Source organism: Mytilinidion resinicola (genome assembly GCF_010093595.1).
Source record: "Mytilinidion resinicola strain CBS 304.34 unplaced genomic scaffold BDZ99scaffold_27, whole genome shotgun sequence".
NCBI classification, from domain to species: domain Eukaryota; kingdom Fungi; phylum Ascomycota; class Dothideomycetes; order Mytilinidiales; family Mytilinidiaceae; genus Mytilinidion; species Mytilinidion resinicola.
Window position 1 is genome coordinate 184,527 of NW_022985463.1, and position 22,878 is coordinate 207,404.

The 22,878-nt window shown below is 55.3% G+C and overlaps 6 protein-coding genes across 6 annotated transcripts; 3 read left to right on the forward strand and 3 right to left on the reverse strand.

Moving 5' to 3' along the window:
* Positions 1 to 1,126: 1,126 nt before the first annotated feature.
* On the forward strand, positions 1,127 to 5,532 carry BDZ99DRAFT_576199 (P-loop containing nucleoside triphosphate hydrolase protein; the record flags this gene model as incomplete). Its single annotated transcript, XM_033728555.1, has 4 exons — positions 1,127 to 1,163; positions 1,223 to 1,291; positions 1,399 to 1,799; positions 1,851 to 5,532. The coding sequence occupies 4 exons, from the start codon at positions 1,127 to 1,129 to the stop codon at positions 5,067 to 5,069; spliced, it is 3,726 nt and encodes a 1,241-aa protein (XP_033570250.1). The 3' UTR covers positions 5,070 to 5,532.
* A 4,594-nt stretch (positions 5,533 to 10,126) lies between these two features.
* On the reverse strand, positions 10,127 to 12,882 carry BDZ99DRAFT_170323 (uncharacterized protein). Its single transcript, XM_033712962.1, has 4 exons — positions 12,703 to 12,882; positions 11,485 to 12,540; positions 10,620 to 11,294; positions 10,127 to 10,562 (listed from the first exon to the last, which is right to left on the reverse strand). Exons 2-4 carry the CDS (start codon positions 12,524 to 12,526, stop codon positions 10,414 to 10,416), a joined length of 1,866 nt encoding a protein of 621 aa, XP_033570251.1. The 5' UTR covers positions 12,527 to 12,540; positions 12,703 to 12,882; the 3' UTR covers positions 10,127 to 10,413.
* On the reverse strand, positions 12,883 to 13,961 carry BDZ99DRAFT_170322 (uncharacterized protein). The gene is made up of 2 exons (XM_033712961.1): positions 13,631 to 13,961; positions 12,883 to 13,007 (listed from the first exon to the last, which is right to left on the reverse strand). Exons 1-2 carry the CDS (start codon positions 13,875 to 13,877, stop codon positions 12,919 to 12,921), a joined length of 336 nt encoding a protein of 111 aa, XP_033570252.1. The 5' UTR covers positions 13,878 to 13,961; the 3' UTR covers positions 12,883 to 12,918.
* Positions 13,962 to 14,891: 930 nt separating this feature from the next.
* Positions 14,892 to 15,655, reverse strand: BDZ99DRAFT_576201 (uncharacterized protein). The gene has a single exon (XM_033728556.1). It carries the CDS (start codon positions 15,616 to 15,618, stop codon positions 14,962 to 14,964), a length of 657 nt encoding a protein of 218 aa, XP_033570253.1. The 5' UTR covers positions 15,619 to 15,655; the 3' UTR covers positions 14,892 to 14,961.
* A 1,357-nt stretch (positions 15,656 to 17,012) lies between these two features.
* On the forward strand, positions 17,013 to 18,901 carry BDZ99DRAFT_482145 (uncharacterized protein; the record flags this gene model as incomplete). The annotated part of the gene is made up of 3 exons (XM_033722461.1): positions 17,013 to 17,178; positions 17,501 to 18,007; positions 18,234 to 18,901. 3 exons carry the CDS (start codon positions 17,013 to 17,015, stop codon positions 18,899 to 18,901), a joined length of 1,341 nt encoding a protein of 446 aa, XP_033570254.1.
* A 1,991-nt stretch (positions 18,902 to 20,892) lies between these two features.
* On the forward strand, positions 20,893 to 21,872 carry BDZ99DRAFT_468268 (uncharacterized protein). Its single transcript, XM_033721206.1, has one exon. It carries the CDS (start codon positions 20,918 to 20,920, stop codon positions 21,428 to 21,430), a length of 513 nt encoding a protein of 170 aa, XP_033570255.1. The 5' UTR covers positions 20,893 to 20,917; the 3' UTR covers positions 21,431 to 21,872.
* Positions 21,873 to 22,878: the final 1,006 nt, after the last annotated feature.

Consider the following 22,878-nt stretch of genomic DNA (forward strand, 5'->3'; position numbering starts at 1 on the left):
TGAAGCAGCGGCTACTCAGACTAGCAGCTGTCGCTAAACAGGTCGCAGTAGACAATACTACAGACCTCAGTAGGTAGCATTTGAGTAATGCGTTGCGTATTGATGGAGAGCCTAGCTTGCTTGCCGATTACGTACTTGCATACTTGTAACCTATTTGGATGCGGACGAGACCTGTGGATGGAATTGCCTCTTTCAAGATCGAACAAGTGGCGTATTGTAAGTCTAGTATAGTCAGTGGAACATGCTTGGTCCGAGCAGCTCTATCTAGTGGCTCTTAGCTGCCTCCGTAGGCTCCGTATGAAGCGAGCAGGGAGCTCAGCCGTCGAAAAGGCGCGTCTCTACGGTTGGTACAACGCAAATTCTCTATGAAATGTAAGAGTACTACATTAGATCCCTGATATCTCTATGAAGAGTAGATCGGTCACCTTGGACTTCGCAATCAGGTTCGTGATTGGTGTAGGCCAGCTGCAGGTTCCCGAACAAACTTTTATCACACCTGAGCGTGTTCTAAACTAGACGCCCTCGCTCCATTACGATTGTGAGTATACGATATGCGATAGTTGCAGATTCTGGCCGGTGCACTTTGCTCGCCTTTTACTTCATCTCTCTCAAGCCATATCTCGACCATCTCCCATCTGCATCATCGATCTGGAACATGTCTCATTGCCCTCTGTGTTTTACTTCACAAGAAGCCAAATAACCGCTTCGTTTGCTAGGAGGGACAATCTTGTGGTCCCAACCCAAAAGTATTTGACGTGGTCTCACTCTTGTCAAGCGCAAGTCTCGAATCACGAGCGGAGTCCAAACCAGCAAGCAAATCCCAGCTTTGAGGACGTATTAAAGGCGTTATCTACTTATGACAGTATCTCTGATCGAAGCTCGAAGTTGAATTACGCGTATCGCGGGCGTTGAACACGTAGGAATCGCGCCGGAAGCTGCTCCCGAGGTCTGCTCAGGTGAGTTGCACCGCCAGCGCGGACCCGTCACTTCACCACCGCTCCAACCCTAGCTTCACCACCATTCTACGCCTCGCTGGCCACACTCATTACTAATAGTCAATTCATGGAGTCCTGCTAGTCGCATCACGTCCCAGACCAGGGTGACAGCACAGGAACAGGGTGCCACGATGTCGTTCAGAGCGCATCGCCATGGAGACGTGCCGGGTAAGCACTCGCTCGGCAGCCAAGCAAAGGCTCATCTTCTCGTGTCTAATCTGGGCTAGGAGCCACTTATGAGACAAACAATCCGTTCGAAACGTTGATAGACGTTGAAGACGATGCGATCCTCCAAGGTGAGCAGCCATAGCCTCCCTGCCGCAGAGCGCTGGGCTCCTCCGCCATGCGCGCTCTGTTTGTACATCCCTATATTCCCTAGTCATGGCTGACGCGGTCTTCGTAGAAGTCAACGAAACACTGAAGGAGCCATTCCCTATCCCAAATGCCGCTGCCCATCCCCAACAGCCTCCTGAGCCGCAATCCTCCACTTGGGTTACCCCAACGAATACCACCCACCAGATCCGGAGGTACATGGATGCAGTCAAGGAGCAAGTGAGTGGAGGCTCGTGGCTATCAATGCCAGAGCTACCGACATCATCGGAAGTTATGGAGAATAGCGACAAGTGTGATCTTGCAAACAAGATTGAAGGGGCACATAACTCGAACGAAAAGTATCTGAGTTCACATTACGAGTTGCAGAGAGAGGACGCCATTAGACCGCTCCGACACGCTGTGCAGGACGTGAAAGGGCGACCTTCGTTGCAAGAGGCGGAGTACTCTGGAGGAGTAGGCATCTATTCAAATGTGAGTGCAAAGGCTACCCAAGCATCTTGAAAAGTCACTCATCCTGATCAGGTCTACATCTCCGCCTGTGTATTCTCCCCACGAGGTCTGGCGGTGCGAGTCAGTTTTTCGCTCTCTCGCATTGGAAAGCGAATCCGGTGGGAACAATCGAAACGTCTGATCACCGGCACGCTGGTTGCACTCACACCAGCCGACGATATGTTTAAGACCACGTGCATCCTTGCCACGGTTGCCGCTAGACCTCTCGCTGCTCTGGAGCAAAACCCGCCTGAGATTGATTTGTTCTTCGCAAGCCCTATGGACCTCGAACTCGACCCAACCAGGCCTTACTGCATGGTAGAGGATCGGAGCAGCTTCTTTGAGGCTAGTCGACATACCATGCTAGCTCTCCAAAAGCTCATGCGGGAGCCGTTCCCGCTGTCGGAGTATCTCGTAGGCGTTAAACCAGATGTGGAGCCTCCACTCTATGTTCTGAACAAACCACATACCGATCTCAGCTCGATCGTCGCCATCGAGGATTCAGCATCTTACGAGAATGTCAATATTCTGGAAGAATGGCCGGATACGTCTACCACTGGGCTTGACAAATCCCAGTCCGTAGCTCTCAGGCGCATACTTACCAAGCGCCTTGCAATCGTTCAAGGACCACCAGGTACTGGAAAGACCTACGTCTCGGTGATCGCTCTCAAGGCCCTAATAGCGAATTGGCGGCCTGGAGATCCTCCAATTATTCTTACTTGCCAAACTAACCACGCTTTGGATCAGCTTTTACGGCACATTCACCAATTTGCACCAGAATTCATCAGACTTGGAGGGCGATCCAAAGATGAGGATATCATCAAGAAGCGCACTCTTTTCGAAGTCCGAATGTTGTCTCCACCCAACAAGACCCGTTACAAAGGTCCAGCCATAAAGGGACTGAAAGACATGACAAAGCGTATGCAAGTCTTGCTGTCACCGCTTGAAGCTAACAAAGGTCCTATCGATCATCGTCTTCTGGCAACGCTGCACATCATCGACAAAGATCAGGCAGCGTCGTTAGAAGTCGGTATCGATGGCATGGAAGGTCTTCCTCAAGACTCTCCTACTGTTCCAATGGAAATGTGGATGGGCCATAATCTCAAACGTGTGGCACGGAACCAAGAGCAAGACTACTTCGAATACGAATATGAGGACATAGATCTGGACTTCGAGGAATTGCAAGAACTGGAAGCTGAGGCCTTCAACAGGGACGACGATGATCTAGAAACCCTGAGAGGCCCGGTAGTCCTTCTTGGAGACAACTATACCGGAGCACGGAATGATCACATATCAGATGAAAAGATTCTCAGCCTTCTCGCCAAAACTAAAGATCTGTACAGGATCCCTTCGAAGCTGAGAGGTTCAGTGTACTGCTACTTCCAGAAGCAGGTGAAAGAACTCATTTTGGCGGAATTCCGCAATCTTGCAATACGTTATGATTACTATGTCCAGCAACGACGTATCAATCTGTGGGAGAATGATAACCTGATTCTGAAAGAGCAAAAGATCATTGGTATGACGACCACAGGACTGAGCAAGTACCGCGCCTTGGTTGAGAGTTTAAATCCACGTATCATCCTCGTTGAGGAAGCCGCCGAAACTCTCGAGGCTCCGATCATTGCAGCCTGTCTTCCTTCTTTGGAACACCTGATCCTTGTCGGCGATCACCAGCAGCTGCGACCTCACACTCAAGTCAGAGAGCTGGAGGGAGGCGATGTCAATTTCGATATGTCACTTTTTGAACGAATGGTCCACAACGAAGTCGAGTACGATAGCTTGCAGCGGCAACGCCGTATGATCCCTGAGATTCGCCGACTTCTCAGACCCATATATGGCAAACTCATTTCCGATCACAAGACTGTCCTCGATCCAAAGAACCGCCCCCCAATTCCAGGTATGGGAGGGTGTAATAGTTTCTTCTTCACCCATGACTGGCCAGAGACTCATGACGCCAACATGTCTGCCTGCAATCCACACGAAGCGGACATGCTTGTTGGCTTGGTAGATTACCTGGTCCTCAATGGCGTCAAAGTTGAAGAAATTACCATTTTGACTTTCTACAACGGCCAGAGGAAACTCATTCTCAGGCGTCTTATGGCCCATCCAAATCTTACCAGTCGCCGTTCGTCCTTCAAGGTTGTCACCGTCGACAGCTACCAAGGCGAAGAAAACGATATCGTTCTCCTGTCTCTTGTTCGAAGCAATGACAAGCACAGCATTGGATTCTTGAACGTGAATAATCGTGTCTGCGTGGCCCTTTCCCGAGCGAAACGCGGCTTCTATCTCTTCGGGAACGGCCTACTCCTCTGTCAAGAGAGCAAGACTTGGGCTGAAATCGTGGAGATCATGTACGGAAAGAAAGGCGACAAACCAAAGACCGGAGCTGTGAGGCGAGTAGGATTCCACATTCCTTTGGAATGCACGAACCATAGCCGCAAGACTTGGATCGAAGAGCCTGGTGATTGGGAATCGGTCAACGGTGGCTGTGAGCAGAAATGCCGCTGCAAACTTCCCTGTGGGCATACCTGCATGCTCATGTGTCATCCGTTCGATGCTTCTGACATCAATTGTACCCAGAAGTGCCTGAAGGTGGTCGAAACCTGCGGGCACCCTTGCTCCGAGATATGTGTGGACCATTGCCGCTGCGCTATGTGCGAGAAAGCGACAAAAGGTGCGAGATCACTGCTCCGGCAAGCGCCTCTGGACTCCGTCAATGGAGTTAGGCAAACCTTTCACACGCGTGACTTTTCCGGCGGATCTGATCCGGCCGCTTGGACTAACTACGCCAAAGGAGGCGTCAAAGAATCCGATGCCGTAGACGTCGCTCGTGCGAAGGAGGCGAAGGAGGAGAGTCTCCGCCAGGCTGAGGCTGAGGCGCAGGATTATCGTCAGAGCATCAAGGCTCTTACTGAAGAGAACGCCATGACTCTGCTCGCCGATGGAAATGATGTACCTTCACTAACGTCAGAACCCACAATGGCTTCGGCACCAGCACCGACAACGATTTCGGCACTAGCTCCGCCTACGACACCTCCTGCCCAGCCATCTGCAGCAGGACAGCAGCAGGGTCTCCTACTCATGACGCCTCCTACATCGGCAACTCCTGAACAGCGTCAGCGTCGCAAGGAGGGCCTCTTGATCGATGTCGACTCGCCGCCGCCACGCCGTATCCACTACAGGGAGACTTTTGACTACTCGCCCTTTTCGAGGTCGAGCAAAGCGCCCGAGCGGAGCCTGCTTGACGATTGAGTTGGCCTGGTCGTCGGAGGTGTGAGGCAGTATGGTACAGAATGTTGCCTGGGGATAGAGCATTGCAATTACTTGCTCTGGCTCGTGATGTCTGGCTACTCCTGCACGACGATCTTATTGGCATGCTGCCATCCGTCAATATTTCACTTCTTCCATTCACTTCTTCTCTACTACTACCCCTATACTCTTGCTTCTACACACTCTTTTTCCTTTTCGCTTCGGGTAGCAGCTTTCTACGTGCTTTCGGTTTCACGGTCAGGATTATAAGCCTATGCAGGGGACTTCAAAACTGCGGCATGCAGCGGGGTTTTGGTATACGGAGACTATGCGTCGGGCTTTAACCTCGAAAATGGTGCTGTAGAAGCTGACATTGAACGGGGATATGACGGCCTGCTTTCCCTTTTCCTTTTCTATGGATCTGGGCGGGTTTTTGGAATGGATAACTAGATAGTTGGAATGGGAGGTTTTCTTTCTTCATTGAGCCTACCGTGCCGTGACACCCTATCGTCGTGTGAGACCCTTCGACCCATCTTCGAGAGTCTGAGATCAGTGTGAGCTCGCAGTTTTGGGGAATCGGTAAGCGCACTGGGCCACCGCAGACCATGGGATGAGTATACAGTGATAGTCATGTGATTCACGTGCACGCTTAGGTAAGTGGCCAAAATCTTTTGTTCGGGCGGGTATAACAGCTGATATTGGAGCAGAGGTAGAGGACATAGTAGAGTGTTAGGAGAGGGAGGGGAGATCAAACACTGACGGATGAATACATGATGGTCTAATCAAAGTGTCAGATCTCCGTCCTCATGGAGAGTGGAGGGTTGGCGGTTGGGGTATCAAAACGGTTCTGCGACTGGTGCATTGAGCGGGAGTAGTTGGACTCGGGGGGCCAGTGATGGCGAAGTGCAGTATCTTAGAGGAATACTAGGTTTCATATCGCTACACGGATGCTAAACGGCGGCATTCAATATCTCTCCGATAAGCAGCAAAAAACAAAGGAAAGCCTACTCATCACCCCCCTTTTTGCTACGTAAACACCCGCCATTTTGCTACACATCAACCCCCCCTAGATTTAGCCTAGCTCCGGCCCGTATTAATATTGTTTCACCAATCATGCTCACTTGCTCGCAGCTTATGCAAAGAATCACATGACTCCTAGAAGCGGAAAGCGCCTAGATAGCCACCTCTTAATTGCTGATTGAAAGGAACGCCGTATACACCATTATACCAAGGTTTCACACCCGAATATCCTCATGCTGCACCGGTTCCTTCACTACGAACAGCCTCCTTAGGAGTAGACAGAGGGCCATCATTAAGGGCCAGTTGACTGTTGGGGACTAAGGAAATAGAGCCCTTGGTCACTGTTAGGGTGCCGGCTTATCTGGCGGAGAGATCCGGTGCTGTATTGGTGAATTAAAACCCGTAATTAAACAATAGTATTGCCTAAGCGACAGTCTAATTGGTGGAACAAAGTTATTACGAGCCGGAGCTAGGCTAAATCTAGGGGGAGGGGGGGGGGGGATATGTAGCAAAATGGGGGGGGGATGAGTAGGCTCGTCCAAAACAAATACGTCTGCCCTCTCTCAAACTCCAACTGCAACCACATCGATCGAGTCTTGTACCTGTTTGATCAGAAGATCTCCAACTCCAACACCATTCACTTTTCTACTCTTGAATTTTGATCCAAATGCTCTTTGCCCCAAACATTGAGGTCTGGTTGAGGTTATTTTACCAGACCGCAGCATACTCCCGACCACATCAGACACTCTTGAGGTCGTATCCGATCCTCTCTAGTCCTCCTTCCATGAAGAAGAAAGAGGAGCCGCAGCCTGGCGGTCTTTTTTATATGCGGAAGAAGTTTGGAAGCACGAGGGCCCCGTGATCGGAGAGCGGAGGTGCTGCCAGCAGATCATGCATAGGGGCAGCACATGATGCACGTGAGAAAGAGAGAGCGCGTGGTTCAAGGGAAGAGATCACGGGTCAGTGGAGGAGCTTCCCAGAGCCGCTGCGATAGGAGATTTAGTGAGGAGGAAGAATACGAGGAGCACGTGAAGCACGTGAGACCTGAAATCCTGCGTGGGTTGGGGTATAAAAAATCGACTTGCCGGCGAACGAGGGTTTGAAGTCAAGGAAGGGGAAGAGGTGGGAGGAGATCAAAATTCATGAGCTTGTTCATGATGGTCTGGTCAACGCGGAGAATTGAAGAGTTCTATGGGAAGTGCAGAGCTGGTTGTTGAGTGATCAAATCCGCAAAGATCACCATCAATGGCTCGGGGAGACTGGACTGGGTGCTATGCGAATGAGGGTTGATGATTATGAGCTGCAGTGAGTGGCTCTGAGCGATGTCGACCCGGAGGTGTAGTAATAACGACCACCACCTTATTCTTTCGCTAACATTCTTCAACATAATGGAGATGGCATCATCCAAACCCCACAGCAACCCTCAGCATCATAGTCCCTAAGGAACGCCGTAGACTCTCCCACCAATCCGACCAAGTTCCCCCACCATTAGGCATTTTGGCGCGAAGTTTTGAAGACCCGAACCGCATTGTGAGTCGATATCACCAAGTTTTTGCCCATCCGCTCTCTCCATCAAATACCTGGTCTCGATGTTTCAATACACCCGACAAGCTCCCTCCTTGACCACCTACCTCCCCTCAATCCTCCCTCTTATACAAAAGAAAAGCAGCACCCACGTGACAAAGCACCCACCACTCAATCACGCCCACTCCCTCCATCCTGCAGTGCTCCCATCTCACGTGAAACAGATAACCACACGTGACCATACCCTGGCAGTTTGTCTGGCGGGTATAAAGCCTCCGCCTCTCGCTCCTCAACTTTCGTTCTACAGGGCGAGATGAAGGATGGAAGGGAGCAAACGGCAGATTAGAGGCGATCCATGGAGAGCGGTCTGGAGGGAGCGAAAAAGTCTACCGCTACGCGCTACGTGGAGGAGGGGATTTGGAGAGCAAAACGCACAGCCGAATCCCCTCATGGTGGAAGTTTGACTGGAGGAGGCAACACCACTCGCCGCTCAGCACCATATGGAGAGGATTGTGGAGCAAAACAGATGATATAGACCGATGATGGTGGAAGTTCGGTGGGAGAGAGCAAAGAAGACCTCGACGTCTCCTCATGGAGAGGGGGATGGTGGAGTAAAACCTACTACATCATCCCGTCATGGTGGAATGTAAACCGTTAGAGGCTGAGCTGAATGGAGCGGGATCTGGTGGGATTCCAAGAAGTAACAGTAATGGCAGTCGTTAGGCGGTGCCGGGAAAGCTCAACAAATCTGCATAATGGCAGAGAGCGGTCCTACAGATTGATGATACCAGATAGCGAGTGAAGGACTCTATAAAAACTAGCAGAAATAAGAGTCAGTGCTCCGAATATATACTGGCTACTAGCATTATCCCTCGTGTATCTAGACTTATAGGTAGGAGGAGCAAGAGGCAGTGCAAACCGCTAATAGAAAATGATGAAGTGCATGGAAATACTTAGCAAACAGCCAGGAAACAGCCCTCCATCGATGACTCTTCGCGTTGTGTTTAATCACTGTTTTACTTCTCCCCTTCCCTCACCTCTCCTTCTCGTACCCATCCTTACCTCCCTCCTCGCTCACGTTTTATACTCCCCCCTCCCCAATACAACACATCACTCACGTGCCACACGTGCCCTTCGCTTCTCTCCCGTGACCTCTCCCGTGATCTCTCTCACGCCCACCTCCGCGCCCCTCCCCTCAACCAATCACCCACCCCTGCGCCACCGTTGCCAAGCCCCTCGACACACACCCAGAGCAATCGGCCGCCTGCCACGATCTTGACAGTTAACGAGCGGCCGTGCGGTGCGCTAGCCATTGCAAACGGGGGTGGCGGGCAGGGTGGTGTGACATCCCCATCCCCAAGAACCGCCCCTCCCTTTCTTCTTCGACACGTCCAAATCTGACTTGTCTCCGTCTCCGTCTCTTCAGCGAGCGGATAGCCACGGATAAGGTGCGATTCGTTGCGTTCTTATTTCATTTCCATCGAGTCCTTGGCTCTCGTTCGGAGATGGGGAGGCCCAGCCAATCCAGTCTTCCTGCACAACGCCCCCTCATCCCAGCACCCAGCATCCAGCTCCACAGAAATGCAACCCAATAGACTAGGAAAAGAAAGTGGTCCCATTCCGCTATGTACAATCAATCACCTGCCCGATTCATGCACCACCCATCCTTCTTGAGGATTAATTCGCAATTCGGAGAGAGTAGTGACTGTGGAGCACTCAATAATTTGAAATGTCGTCTTGGGATCGAACCATTGCATTTGCAGGGTCGGGTCTCACACCACCATCAGACGACCTAAGCTCCGCAGAGCATGGTGAATGTGATAAGCTGCAGTCTCCGCCCCCAAATTCATGCCAGACACACCCTCTGGCTCAGATCTATGCATTGGGGGGAGCGCATCTCGACACCTCACAAGCGCATACACGTGTGCAATTGGATTGGAAGTAAGTTTTTCTATGTATGTAGACTTAAATTTCTACCATAAATGTAAGTATGTGAGGTATGTTTCCCATCCCAATACCATACTTTCCTTTCCTCCCTCCTCACGCTTCAGCCTGCACTCGCATCGAAGAGGACAAACATTACAGTTTTTCTCGCAACCCGAATTGCATACTCCTCGAAGTGTCCAGCGCTTCTCTCGCCAGCCAATCCACACTCATCTAGCAAGAAAAAACAAACCATACTTTTTATCGTGTTTAAGCATCGTAAATCACAGAAAACAGAACATATAGTGCTGTATATCCGCATTCCATATCCGCAGTCAAGAAAGAAAGATTTAGCACAGAACACGGGATATCTCGCACTTGAAAAAACACACGCAAGAAAGAAAAGACATGAAGCATAAGAGAAGAGAATCTAGGACGGCCTAGAAGCCATCCAAAATGGTATCACACCTATAAATGCCGCACCTTGCGGCTCCGAATTGATCGAAGCAGAGAAGCAGGACAAGACAAGATGAAATGAAGCACGAAAGACAGTCAAGACCATCCCCGTCTCATGCCATGCAGGTCCCGCGCCCGCACACTGATGTTTCAGCATGCCAGCGGCCCACACCAAAAAGCGCCTAGCCGTACCAGGGATGCCCGAAGAAAGATACAGAGGAAAATGGGGTGAGCGATCAGCATCCTCCAAAACCCGTCCGTGACAGATGGGGAAAGAGGTCCCGCTAGCCAGGGTGCCATGCTCGTCGCTTCGGATGCGAACATGCAGGTTCATCCGGAGCGTTCGTGCGTTTCGAGCGAGATTTCGGGTTCCGCGCTCCGACTGCTGAGTCGAGCGCGGGTTGAAACTAGGATTGTGAGATTCTTAAGGAGACGACTCGCGCCCTCGACCTCTCTTGCTGCGCTCCATCCACCGCCGCTTCCCAACCCGCGTCTCGAAGTGCGGGGCAACGTCGGTAACGTCTTTGCCTGCTGCGACCATGGTGCTGCGCATCTTGTTGCGGTAGGCGTCCACTGGAGAGGTAAGTCAGCTTCGAGACCCTGACTGCGGCGTGTGCGATGGTTACTTACGAGATTTTTGCAGGAAGAGTGTCCGGTTAGCGAACACCCGGCTCTGGCTCCAGCTCATTCGATAGCCCAAGTCATTGAGCGTAATCTCCTTGCGTCGCTTTTGCCTCGTCATCCGCGGTTTTGGGACTCTCGCTTCCGTCCCGTCGAGCATTGGGACTGGAACAAGCGTGGAACCCGAAACTGGCGGAGCGCCCTCCTCATTCGGCTCGATTTCGTCGTTGAACACTCGGCTCCCACGGGGAGAAGTGGGCGGAGAGGTCATCTGCATGGGGAAATACGATCGGGGAAATACCGAGTTCTTCTCGCGGTAGGAATCTGGCATCTCTTCCATCTGAACTTGGTCGAGCATGACTCGGACGCGCACTCGCGTTCCTCGCTGCGCATCATCCACAAGGATGAATTTGCGACGCTTAGAATCTGGTAGATCTCCAAACAACGCAATATTGCGCTCTTCCTCCTCTTGCTTAGTTACTGGCGCGGCCGTCGCATGGGACGGGGCGCGGCCGCTGGAATGCCCCATTCCATCGTGGATCGGCGGCATGGTTGATTCGCCCACCGATGAGCTCGTAGGGAACGACGGATAAAAGTTCTGCGTTTGCCGGACGTCGTGTGGCGAAGACTGGCCGTTCGGGGCTTGGTGGTGGTGAGTGTGCGATTCAGGATACTCATTATCGGCTACATAAGACAAAGGAAATTAGCTCTCACATTTCAAACTCAATCCTCTGGTGCATAATATGTGTGGTGTGGGGAAAGTGTTACATCAAGGAGTGTAATGTACATGCGATACAGAACGACAGGATGGCTCTCAATTCAATATCCGTCAAGTATGCTTATTGCACGTATTGTCACATCTGGTGAAACATACCGCTAACGTCATCTTGCCCTCCAGGCCCACCGCCTGGATGTTCATGGTGGTGGTGCAACTGCGGCCCTCCCATGCTCATGCTAGGCTGCCTTGGTCCTGGAGCGGCCAAGCCTGCCGAATTCGGACCCCCTGCAGACCCCGGCACAGGACCTGCCATGTGATTATGGGGCTGCGGCTGCTGAACGGCCTTCCTATTGCTGATCTTGGCCATTCTCCGAACCCGCCTACTCCTTAGGCGTGGATCTTGGTTGCTGTTGCGCCAGCTGTCTACGGCGCGCTGGATAAGGCCGCGCTTCCCTCTTAGGCACGGGTTGAGCTGGGCGAGCGCCCATCCCACGGTGTTGCACTCGGTCTCGTAATGAAGTCGGTTGCCCTTGTACTGGTCCTTGTGGCAGCACGCGCGGGGGTATACGCAGTTCTCGGTTTTGAACTCCTGGGCGAGCTCGTCGACGTTGATGGACTCGACATCGCACCGAATCGTGTACTCCATCTTGACGCGGTCTCGGGAGTACTCAAACGCAATCCATTGGACGCCGTTCTGGTCTTGTCGTACGACCAAAGGAGTGGTTGCTGGAATGGGGCCGGGAGCTGCGTTGGGGTTGACGTTGGAGCCCGGAGCACCGGGATGCATGTTCGGAGGTCCAACTGGAGGTCCTTGAGGTGCGGCTTGAGGCGGTCCCAGTCCTGATCCTGGTCGTTGAAGCGGAGCTTGGGACATTCGCGACTTCGGGCTGCCCAATCCAGGCGTGTGCGGGTGCGAGCCTTGGTGCTGCATTGGCTGGCCTTGCTGATGGGACATCAAAAGCGAGTTGGTGGCCATCGGCTGGTGCTGCTGGGACGACGGGTGCTGGGCGTAGGGCGATTGCTGTGCTACTGGGTACGGCGTGTAGTACATGCCCTGTGGTGGCATCTGGCTCGTCGGCTGCCCGTAGAGAGGTCGTCCATGCTGGTCGTGCTGCGGTGACTGCACTGACGCTGGCGAGTTTGACTGCGGCGTGTGGTAGATGGGTGGGAATGTGCGGTTCATGGTAGCGGTTGCCATGAGGTCTGGGTTCTCTGCAGATCCAGTCAGAAATCAATACAGCTCGGGGCCCGCCGTTTCGACAGGGCGAGGTTCCCACGACGCGTCTTCTTGCAGAACATCCACAAAACAACAGAACCGCTGCCACAACAGAAGCACTGCGAGACAAACGCGTCAGAGGAAAAGAGCTTTGAAACTGACCTGAGGACGTGTAGCTTCCGGAAGCACTGTTCGTGCTGTACGGACTCGGGTGGGCAGGGTAGTAGGGGACTTCCTGCTGCTGGCCTGGCGGACCTGGGATCGGATTTCCGTACGGCGACTGGTGCTGCTGCGGAATCGATGGATTGGATGGGTGTGGCGACGCGTACGGTCCTTGAGCCGGCGACTGCGCGGGTTGAGACTGGTGAGGAGAGTCAGGATGATGCTGCTGGACGACGCCCGCGCGCGGATGTTGGAGATGCTGTGGCGGTGGGAGGCCCTGCGCTGAGGGGTGGGGGTGATGCTAGCGCACGACACGTTAGCCACGACGTCCCTACAGTGGATGAGTAATGAGCAGGGGAGTGGTGTGGTGTTGCAAAACAAAAGCCCTCGCGCACATCCACGTCCTGGCAAGAGAGCAGTAGTACCTGGGCGAGATCGGAGCAGACAGATCAGACCAAGGGTGGGAGACTGGACAAGGAGAATAGACAGGCAGAAGAGACGGCAAACAAATGCAGGGTTTTTGAGAGGATGGAAGCAAGTGGGTGATGGTTGGATGGGTGGCGGGGGTGAGGGGCATATGAGGGCGGTGTCTTCAGAGATGCGCACTAGGCCAACCGCGTTCGGACAGCTCTGGACCAGGGTGCGTGCAAGGCGGCGGTGACAGAAGGAGACATAGAAAGACCACGCAGTGCGGAGGAGTGCTCAGACGGCGACAGCAGCGCGCGCTGGTGAGTGGTCCGGGCAGGACGCACAGCGGAGGGCTGGGACGAGGCTCCAGGGTTCCGCTGCTGGCCTCGGGCGCACTGCTTGGACATGACAGGGGGGTGCTGGTGCAGGAGAGGCCATCGCAGGACAGGTGCAAGACGAGAGGGTGCAGGCTGGGGGGGTGAGGGTTGAGGCCGCTGCTTGGCGAGAAGGGCCTACCATGTAGCCAGTGCAGCACTGGAGCTGGGGGTTGGGGGATAGCTCGGGATGCGGCGTCGTTGCAGCGCGGATGTGCAGCAGAGGGCTGATGCATGCAATGGGCAAAGCCAACGGTCGGAGGGAGGGTGCGCGAGTGGTGGAGGTTGAGGAGCAGGGAGGCACTCACCAGCTGGGCCGCCACAGGAGCCGGCTCTTCCTTATACTTGCGGGGGCTGCCTGCCCTATCTCGCGACGACGCATGCGACATTGTTATTATTGCTGCTGGAGGTCTGGGGGGAGTCAGTGTGAGTTGGGCGCGAGGGCAGGCCGTGCAGGCTAACAACGGCCGTCTGTGCAGTGCCGCGCTAGCTGCGTAATTTCAGCACACCACCGCCTCCAGGGTGGGCCCCGGGCTGCGTGGAAAAGAGAAACGCCCTAACGTGCCGAGTCCAGCCACCGGCTTGGGCGGAGCGCTGGGGCAGGTGCACGGCGAGGATACGGCTGTGTGAGTGGCCGAGGGCGCTGCAGCAGCGGGACGACTGCCTGTTGCGAGCTCCGGCGCCGCGGCTGTTGAGCGCGGATAAGGCCCTGTGCAACGGCCGCTGTCCGCAACGGGCTGGCGGGAGGGCGTGGTTGTGCCGGGGGGACGGCCGGGGCGAGCGCTGGGATGCGCGCACGAGTTCGGGGTGGCAGAGGAGCGCTGGTTTGCCGGCGGGTCGCTGGTGCTGCGAAGGTGCTGGGTTGTGTGCCGGGTATCGGCTAGGGCTTCGGCAGGGCGAGCTCTGATGGCGGCGATGGCCCGGGAGGCGGCCAGCCTGCGCGTGGGAGATGAGAGGACGGCGACAGGGGAGCTGCGCGGTGGAGCAGCGAGGACGAGAGATGGAGGCGATGGCCTGGTGGATGGGGCCAGGATGGACGACATGTCCTTGAGCGTCGCGTGCGCCGGCTGGCTTCCGGGATGCCAAGCCCGGCCGCGCGGCGCTAACCTCGGCGCTACCGCTTTCTTTAGCCCAAGACAGCCAGTATCTTACCACCGGGCCCCTTCCAGTGAAATGTAACGCCCGTATTATACCTCGCGCTCAACTGCTGCCCGCCACACCGCGGAACCCACTCCACCTCTGCCAATTTTATCCATTTATATCGGCGCAAACCACTGAACGCCTCCCGCCACCATTGACACGTTCGCGCTAGGGAGGCACATCCTCTCTCGCACCCTAAAATTGCAGAGCCCGCCGCGCTGGAATCACATCTTTCAAACGCGCCCGCGTCCCGAACGGTGCCGCCTCTGAGCCCGCAACCCACGATAATACTCCGCCGCGATATAGCCTAGGTTGCGCTCGCGGTGCCGTGTCTCAGATGCGACAGCTGCTCGGTTCCCTCGAGTCCTCGGCCTGCTGTCCTCGACGTCCTGCTAGCCCAGCGTCGACTCGGGGCAGACGCATCCTCCGAGTTGCTCCCATTGGCCTGCGGGCTGCTCGAAAATGCAAGTGATCAACGTCAATCAACGGCCACAGCGCGCGCCAGACGCCCCTAACCTGCTTGTGCCTGGCGGGCCCCATCCGCCCCATTCGACGCGGATCGACACAGCAGCACAGACGGAGCCTGTCCGACACGGCACGCAGGATGCGAGAAGGAAACATGGCGTCGACGGGCGAGCCCTGGGGATCTTCGCTCATTTCGCTCCCTGCGAGCCGTTGATCACGTCCAAGCCATCCGTCGCGCGCAGGCCTGTCAGAGATCGTGAACACTGCGAGGAAAGTTGCGGCGCTGCCACCACTCCTCGAGACGGCCGCAAGAATCATGCTCCGGAGCGTCTCAACGCTGCCTGAGTCGCTGCTGAGATTGGAGAGCAATGCTGACCTGGGAGGATGCCTGTGCGTCTTCATGCGATGGCGCGCAAGACGTTGGCCCTGCACGCCCAAGAGCCAACGGCGCGCCGGCAGATGCCACGGCGATGGCAAGGCGGGCTGAACTGGCCTCATGGCGCAGACGAAGGCCAATGTCGCCATCCAACTCTCTCCCCTTCGCGGTGCAGGAGAAATGAGGGTCGCGTTGACACGGGCGCCACAGCGAGAAAGAGTCCTTCAAGTAGCTTCGCCGCTGGCCCGCCGCGGGCCCGCCGCGGATGTCAGAATGGCCTGATGCTGAGCAGAAGGATGCGCTGCTACTGCATGGCGCCCACCCGGAGTGCCAGAATAGATTAAAGCTCTGGATTCGCCACTGAGGACAAATCGCAACGGAACTCTCCACCCGGCGTCGGTTCCGTCGCGCTGATAAACTCGCAAAAACCTGCTCAGCGTTGAAACGAGCCGCGTCACGAGCGTGTCAACTGTCGGCTTTTTCCAAGACTGAATAGGCTGACAGCGCTCGCCGGCTGGGTGGAAGATGCGACGTGAGGTCGAGGCTATAGCACATATAGCACATCCTGGTATAGCAAATGCTCCTAAATGGGCAGCCTGCGAATGCGGAGACACCCTGGGAGCGACTGGGAGTGACAGCTTGCCTAAAGAAGCACCGCTGCTGAGTTAACAAGGGCAATTACTCAGGTACCGAGGAAGGGTTAATGCCTGGTGCTGCAACAACAACTCTAATCCAACAACTGGAACGCCCTCAGGCACGACGTCGAGCTCGAGCGGCGCATCGCCATCGGCATCACAATCAGCAACACCTTCGGACGGCGTCGACAGCACGAGCAAACGATGGCGGCTAACCAAAGTCTCGCGAGCTCGACAGCTCAACTGGAGAATCCTTCGGGGTGCAACGGCATGCGATCGAGCGGATCGAAGGCTACCGAGGTGAGGACGACTGATAACAACTGTGAAGGTGTGCTGTGCCGGGACCCAGCGTTCAGAGACGACGGAGATTTCTCCCTTTCGCAACAGAGGCCGTCTCGAGCAGGACGAGCTGCACGAGATGCGGGCAGGCGCCTGGAGATCTCGTCCGAAAAGGCCGCTGCCCCGCGGACAGCCAAACGGACACTCATGCTTCGAGTCGCTGTCGCACGCCCAACGCGATAAAAGAACGGCGGCGTGCATCTGAAGTCGCTCAGACCAGCAGCGCGGCGGCGTGCAGCCGGCCACAAGTCAGCAGCGCGCTCGTGGTGCCCGAATGCAAAATTAGCCCGATAGGCTCGCGCCGTCATCATGTGCCAGTTCTACCACGTCAACGCTTCCGCTCAGTGACACAGCTTGCGGATCCAGAGAGCAGTAGCTAGAAGAGGGGGGTGCGTCGTGGAGAGTCGCCATCACATCAGCTACACTGCGGTGGCTAGTCTCTGCTGTCGCGGTGTTGATGTCTGAGACTCTGAGGGTGGGGTTGGCAATGCTCAACGTGCCCAGCCCGGCCGTTGAGCTTGTGCTGACGGGAGACATGGATGCGATGCCTGTCGCGCCGCCCGCTGTCCATGCCTGCCGACAACGGTGGGCGATCGGCCGTGAGGGTATGGGAGCACAGGCTCGTGGAGGCCCCAGGATATGCCGTTTCTTACCGTACCGATAGAAAACGGAGCGCCTCCGGCCTAGACCAGCAGGGGTCGTCTCCCAGGCTCGACTCTCAAGGTTCCCCCGACGGTATGTAAAGCCTGAAACAGCATTCACTCAACGCCTCGATATACCCTCATTCTGGCCCCAATCAGCATCTGCCGGCCACTCTATCCAACGCATGCTCTGCTATACTTAACTGCCGGAGACGTGGTTCCGGCGCGGTCTCCGCGAATACCAGGCTGAAGTAGAGATCAGCACCACATGCTCTCCGCCAGCAGCCCCCGTTTCCATCTGCGATGCAAGACCCTCGTCAGAACCACTCCGGATCCTCCCACGGGCTAGACAGCAAGGCCTCGACCGATTCTGCTGCTGCCTGTGGCCCGGAAATTTAAATTAAGGTTGCTGCCAGGCGGCGTCAAGCAGCAGCATGGGAAAGGGGCAGGCAGCCCGATTGTGGAGGACGCCAGCCAGCCTCCCCTCCCATGCTCGCGATCTCGTCAGACTTCCGCTGCCTGCCTTGCTTCCCGCGCTTCCTTGAGGGTGATGGCTCTGCTCCCGAGCAAGCCTGGCCAGCGCAGCAATCGAGCCAGGAGGCCTGGCGGTGTGGACAGGCAAGCCGGCCCCCGGCGGCGGAAACACACGAGATGGCTTTTGCCGGCGATCCGAGGCATCGCACGGCTCGACAAGGAGCGATCTGAGGAGGACTTTGTCGTTGCTTTGAAATGGACCTCTAACCGAGCTCTCGAAACTCAACGGCCATGCATAAGCGTGGTTCTGGCAAGACCGTCTCGCGCCATGATTTGCTGCCCGGCGCGTTTTCTGCTGGCGGCGCTGTCGCCATGGCCCTCCGGCCGTGCAAACCATGTCCTTAGCAGAGCGGCAGTGCCAGGACTGCCCTGCTTCCCGCTCATTCCTAGTCGGTGACCGGGGGCCCTGATCACTTTGTCTGACAGGCGGATGGTGGGGTTCTGGCAGCGGCATTGCTTTCATGGGCTGATATGTCTGCGTCCACTCCATGATGTCAGGAGAGCCGCGTGTCGTCGATTGGACTCGCTGGCGGGGGCCAGACTGCCGCTTGGACACGGCTGCTGTTGCTGAGATTTGTTAATGCATCCTTCAGGAGAAGAACTGTTTTGACCCAGACTGGCGGGTCGTCAGCGGTCCAGGACACGTATCGCTCGAGATGGCTTCGCAAACATGGCACAGGCGACCAGGCGAGATGCTGTGCCAGATAGAGCGAAGACTCCTAATTACCTCAGGCAACACGGCTGTGCAACCTCGCGTGGGACCTTGGAGGCCGCGAGAGGTTTCGAGCGCAGCATCAGAAGCGATCCTCTGCAGCAACGCGTTGGCCAATCAGCACGCGTATGGCACCATCCGAAGAGCATCGCTCACAGACTTGCATCAGTCACCGGAAAAGGCACCTTTGCGCCGTCTCTCCGCCCGTATCGCTCCGCTCTACACGAATCGCGCCCACAAAGCGGCTGACGTGGCACGCGAACTCGTCTGGCTGCGGTATGCGCAGCTTGGAAGATGGAGGCCTGACGGCATGGCGATCGACGCGCGACGTGCTGGACCGTTGTCACTCTCCGCATCTCCGCCCTGGTCCCGTGACTTGCGCGTGATTGTAGCGGGGATTGAGGTGAAGGAGGCCCAAGCCAAGCCAGCAGCCCTTTTCCGCCCGATGAACGCCTTAGTTTTCGGCAATTGTCGCTGGCGCCGGGACGATTTCCATGGTTTAAGGAAACGGTGCGCGGAGCGATTTCAACGAAAAGCCACTCATCAGCCCGCGACGCCTTGCAGCGCTTAGCCAGCCTTCGCAGACCCAGTGCGGATCGCGGCCGATGTGCTTCGAGGGCCCTCGCCGACCGAGTCTTGATGGCGGTTTCGAGGCTGCGAGCCCGTGACAGCCACACACATGTGCTGGCCGTGCTAGCCGTTGATCCAGCTTTCCCCACTTCTCCGAGGCCTTGCTCCTGGTGTGTGTCCCGGCGTGGTTGTTGGCGGTCCTGGCAGCTTCCGGCACCCCTGTTCCGACGAGCTCTCTCGAGGTCTCTCCTCTGCCACTGCGCATCGGGACTGTCACCGTTCTGATGTCTTACAGCGACGCCAGAGCAAACACAGACAAAGGTCGAGTCCGCATCCACAAACGGCCGAAACGCCGATTACGCCAGGCAATTTTGATTTCTGCGCATTTAGCTGACGTTGATGGGCGCTGCGGTGACACGCATCCGCTTCCTCCGAGAATAAAGTCCGCAGCGACCACTATTGCGCTGTATTACAGTAAGGCGAACATCACCACACCGGGTGCGACAGTGCTCTGGCGAGGTCTCAGCCTGCGTGAGTCGTTTGAGGGACGAGGACAGCAGGTGGATTGTGCAGCAGCCTCACCGTGGGGCCGTTCTCGTCGAGCTTCTAGCGCTTTTCTAGAAAAAGGGGCCTTCCCTTCACTGCGGTTTCAACCGCCAACTTTATATCGCCGACGAGTCACGTCTGTCGAAGCACTGTTGCACCATTGCAATGGGCGGCTCTCGCGGGCGGAGCATTGACGGATCACCAAACATCATAGTCCAATCTACTAACATCAACCGGACCAACTAACAATAGGATAGTCACGCAAACCTCCATCCACCCCACGCATCGGCCACCATAAACGCGTCCTCCAAATTGCCCAATCCGAGCCAGCATAGAAACGAAATAGTCGCCGGATCACGAGATGAGATGCGTCACGGCGTCCCACCGTGTCTTGTGTCCCACAACCTCGTTTGCCCGTCAACGCGGGCGTCTCCAACGCCGTAGCTGTGGATGCCGCAGCGAGGTGCGCGCCGGTAATGGAAGGGATGTCCACGCGCGTGCCATGCCGTCTCACATTCCGCAGCAGTTCCGTACGTACGTACCGCAGGATCACACAGGCACCGCTCCATTCGAACCGCCCTGGCATCCGGCACTCTCCTCGCTGGTAGCGACTCGAGAAGAGCCGGGTCGGGGGAGGGTAAGGCGTGGGCGAACGGACACGCGGGGTATCGTTTCTCCCGTGTCTTGTCCAGCGTTCCCTAACCACACGCGTACGTCTCGCGCCACTAGCTACCGTCGAGACGTACAAATAGCTGCTAGCGGCGCTGTGATTGGTCGTATTGTGTGTTCCATAACACTCGCCCTTTGCGTGCGGCGTGTGGCAAATAGAACGGCATCTCACGCTATGTCGAAAAGCGAAACATTGTGAGTGGTATGTATTTTGGGATAATGACAAATCTCCAAACGCCGAACACTGGCCACGGCAGGAAGTGGGTGCTTTTGTCAGCTGGACTGGACCTGCGCCTGGGCTGCTGGACGCGATGTAGGCGCTGTGGAAGGTGAGTTTGCTGTGTTTATGCGTCTGACTGTGGTACGATTTGGCGAATCCTTCGCGCGAGGCGGGCGGGTGGTGGGTTTCAGAAGGCTGCTTGCATCGCACGGCATAAGGTGGGGGCTGCGACTTGTTTTAGTCGTGGTATCCGGTGATGATGTGCGGGGTGAGCGAGCAGCATCACTTTCCTATTTCAGATTCGTGATGTGGGATAGGAGATCAAAAGATGAGTCTCGTAGTACTAAACAGGTAGGTCTAGTTGCCTTGTTCGGCTATGCTGCATTTACATTTCGAGATTCGTATATCAAATCTATCCACTCATGCACTATATGCCATGTCTTGGTCACTATCATGCGGATATCTGAACTACTATTCTCGTGTCTCTGCAAAAGACTACCATCACGCAGTCATCAGGTCTCTTTCTACGTCAACACCACATCAAACGCACCCGCGTCTTGACGATTTGCAGTCGCATGCTTCATGCTTACCACCATCCCTCTACCCCTTCCACCCAGACCCCTCCCCTATCTCTTCTCCAGCTCAGACTTCAAGCATCCTCCCGTAAAGCTCACCCCATCCCATTCCCCCGCTCGGCTACATACCCAAACCCAAAATATCACTCCCACACCAACTAACAACCCCGTATTTCCCAAAAACCAACTCGGTAGGCATCCCACCAAGCTAATCAGTCCTCTCCTCCTGGCGCGACAGATATCTCGCAAGACGGCCTCGCACCAGATATCGAAACCACTCGGTCTAAATCCTAGCTTCTTCTCCCACCTTCCTAACTCAGCCATCCCCACGCGTGCGGTCGTCGGAAATGGTATTCGGGGCGGTGGGCGGTCTTACGGAGCGCACATCCGCTACGGGGACGCCGAGGGTCGGTGGTTGGTGCAGCATTTCGCCGATCTGGACGGGTGTGCTGTTGACCACCGCGTTGAGAAGGTGCCTTTCCTGAAGCGGGGAATAGACAGCAAGTGGGAGCTTGAGTAAGTCCCGAGATGGGCACGCTGTCCCCGTGCCTGGGGCTTTCTTTTGGTATAAAAGATCGTAGGCGGAGGTGAGCCTAAGACAGGGAGGAGTTCAGCCGGCCACTATCGATATATGAGAGATGTCGACTCGATGGAGTGAGCGGTCGAGCAAAAAGGGTTATTGTCACCAGCCATATGAGTTTTGGACTTTCAAACCCAAAACCCGGATACGACATGGTTGGTTTGTTTGCGGAGAGGCAGCTTGGGAGGGTGTGAAAGCCGAATGCACAGCATCTGATGGTGCGCTGGGTTGATCTAGGTACGTTTAGTTGGTGGAGATTACCGAGACGACTCGTTGAGTGTAGTTGGGGGGTTTTGATGTCGACGTTGGATAGAAGACGCAGCTGGTGGTGTGCGCTGTCTTTTATAATCAATTCAAAAAGCGTAATTACCGAAATACGGTGATATTCGTCTCCTCAGAATGTTAATTTTGATTCTTATCTTCAGACAAATATCCTCCTAACTATCATCATTCGTATCCAAAACCTCCCGACTCCGCCAACACAAACACCCGCACCATTCGGATCCGAATCAAGCGGTGGTTTGATCTCCCACGCAATCCACGCCATGATGGGCCCCATGTAACTGATGTGCCCATGGAGGTAGAACGCTGGATCTTTTGCTCCCCCAAACGACACCACATTAGAAGACTCTTCGTGGAATTTTGCTCCCTCCAACCAGCCCATCACATCGATTGGTGGGACTCTGCCTTTTGCTTTCCCAAACAACGCCACATCATATGAAAGTTGGCGGTGATTTTGCTCCCTCCAACCAACCCGCCACATGGGATCACGTTCTCGAACTGTTGCTCCAGCCAAACAAAACCACATGATAGGAAAATGTCTAGGCTTTTACTCTCTTCCACCGAACCACCACATTTATGGTTGCTTCCCTGAATTTTGCTCCCCCGCCTCGACCGTTGAGGTCGACCTTGAAGAAAGGAAGTTGAAAAGTGGAAGGGGAGGTTTTATACCCGGTGGCAGAGCGGAAAGGAGGGGAGTCACGTGGAAGGGAGGAAGGTGGCAGCTGGCGTAAGAAGGGCAAAGGATCAGTGAGGAAAGCATGAGTTGTATTGAGGTGCTAACGAGTGGCTATATAGTGAAGAGAGACCAGGGGTTGCAGGCAGCAACGGTGACAAAACAACAGGTGAACCTTGTCCAGCCGAGAAGTGAACCCTGTACAGCTGAGACGCGTAGGCAGACGTGCGTAGGAGCATTCTAACTGGCTGCCAGATGAAGCGAGATGTGAGGGGGATAGGGGAGGTGGACGTGGGAGAGGGATATGCGGAGTAAGGTGAGCACGTGGTCGATTGCAAGTCACATTTTGCCTGCTTTCCTCCAGATATAAAGGAGAGGAGTGAGAGTGAGAGATTGTCTAGGGAGGAGGTTCCAATGATTGGTTTTCAAACCC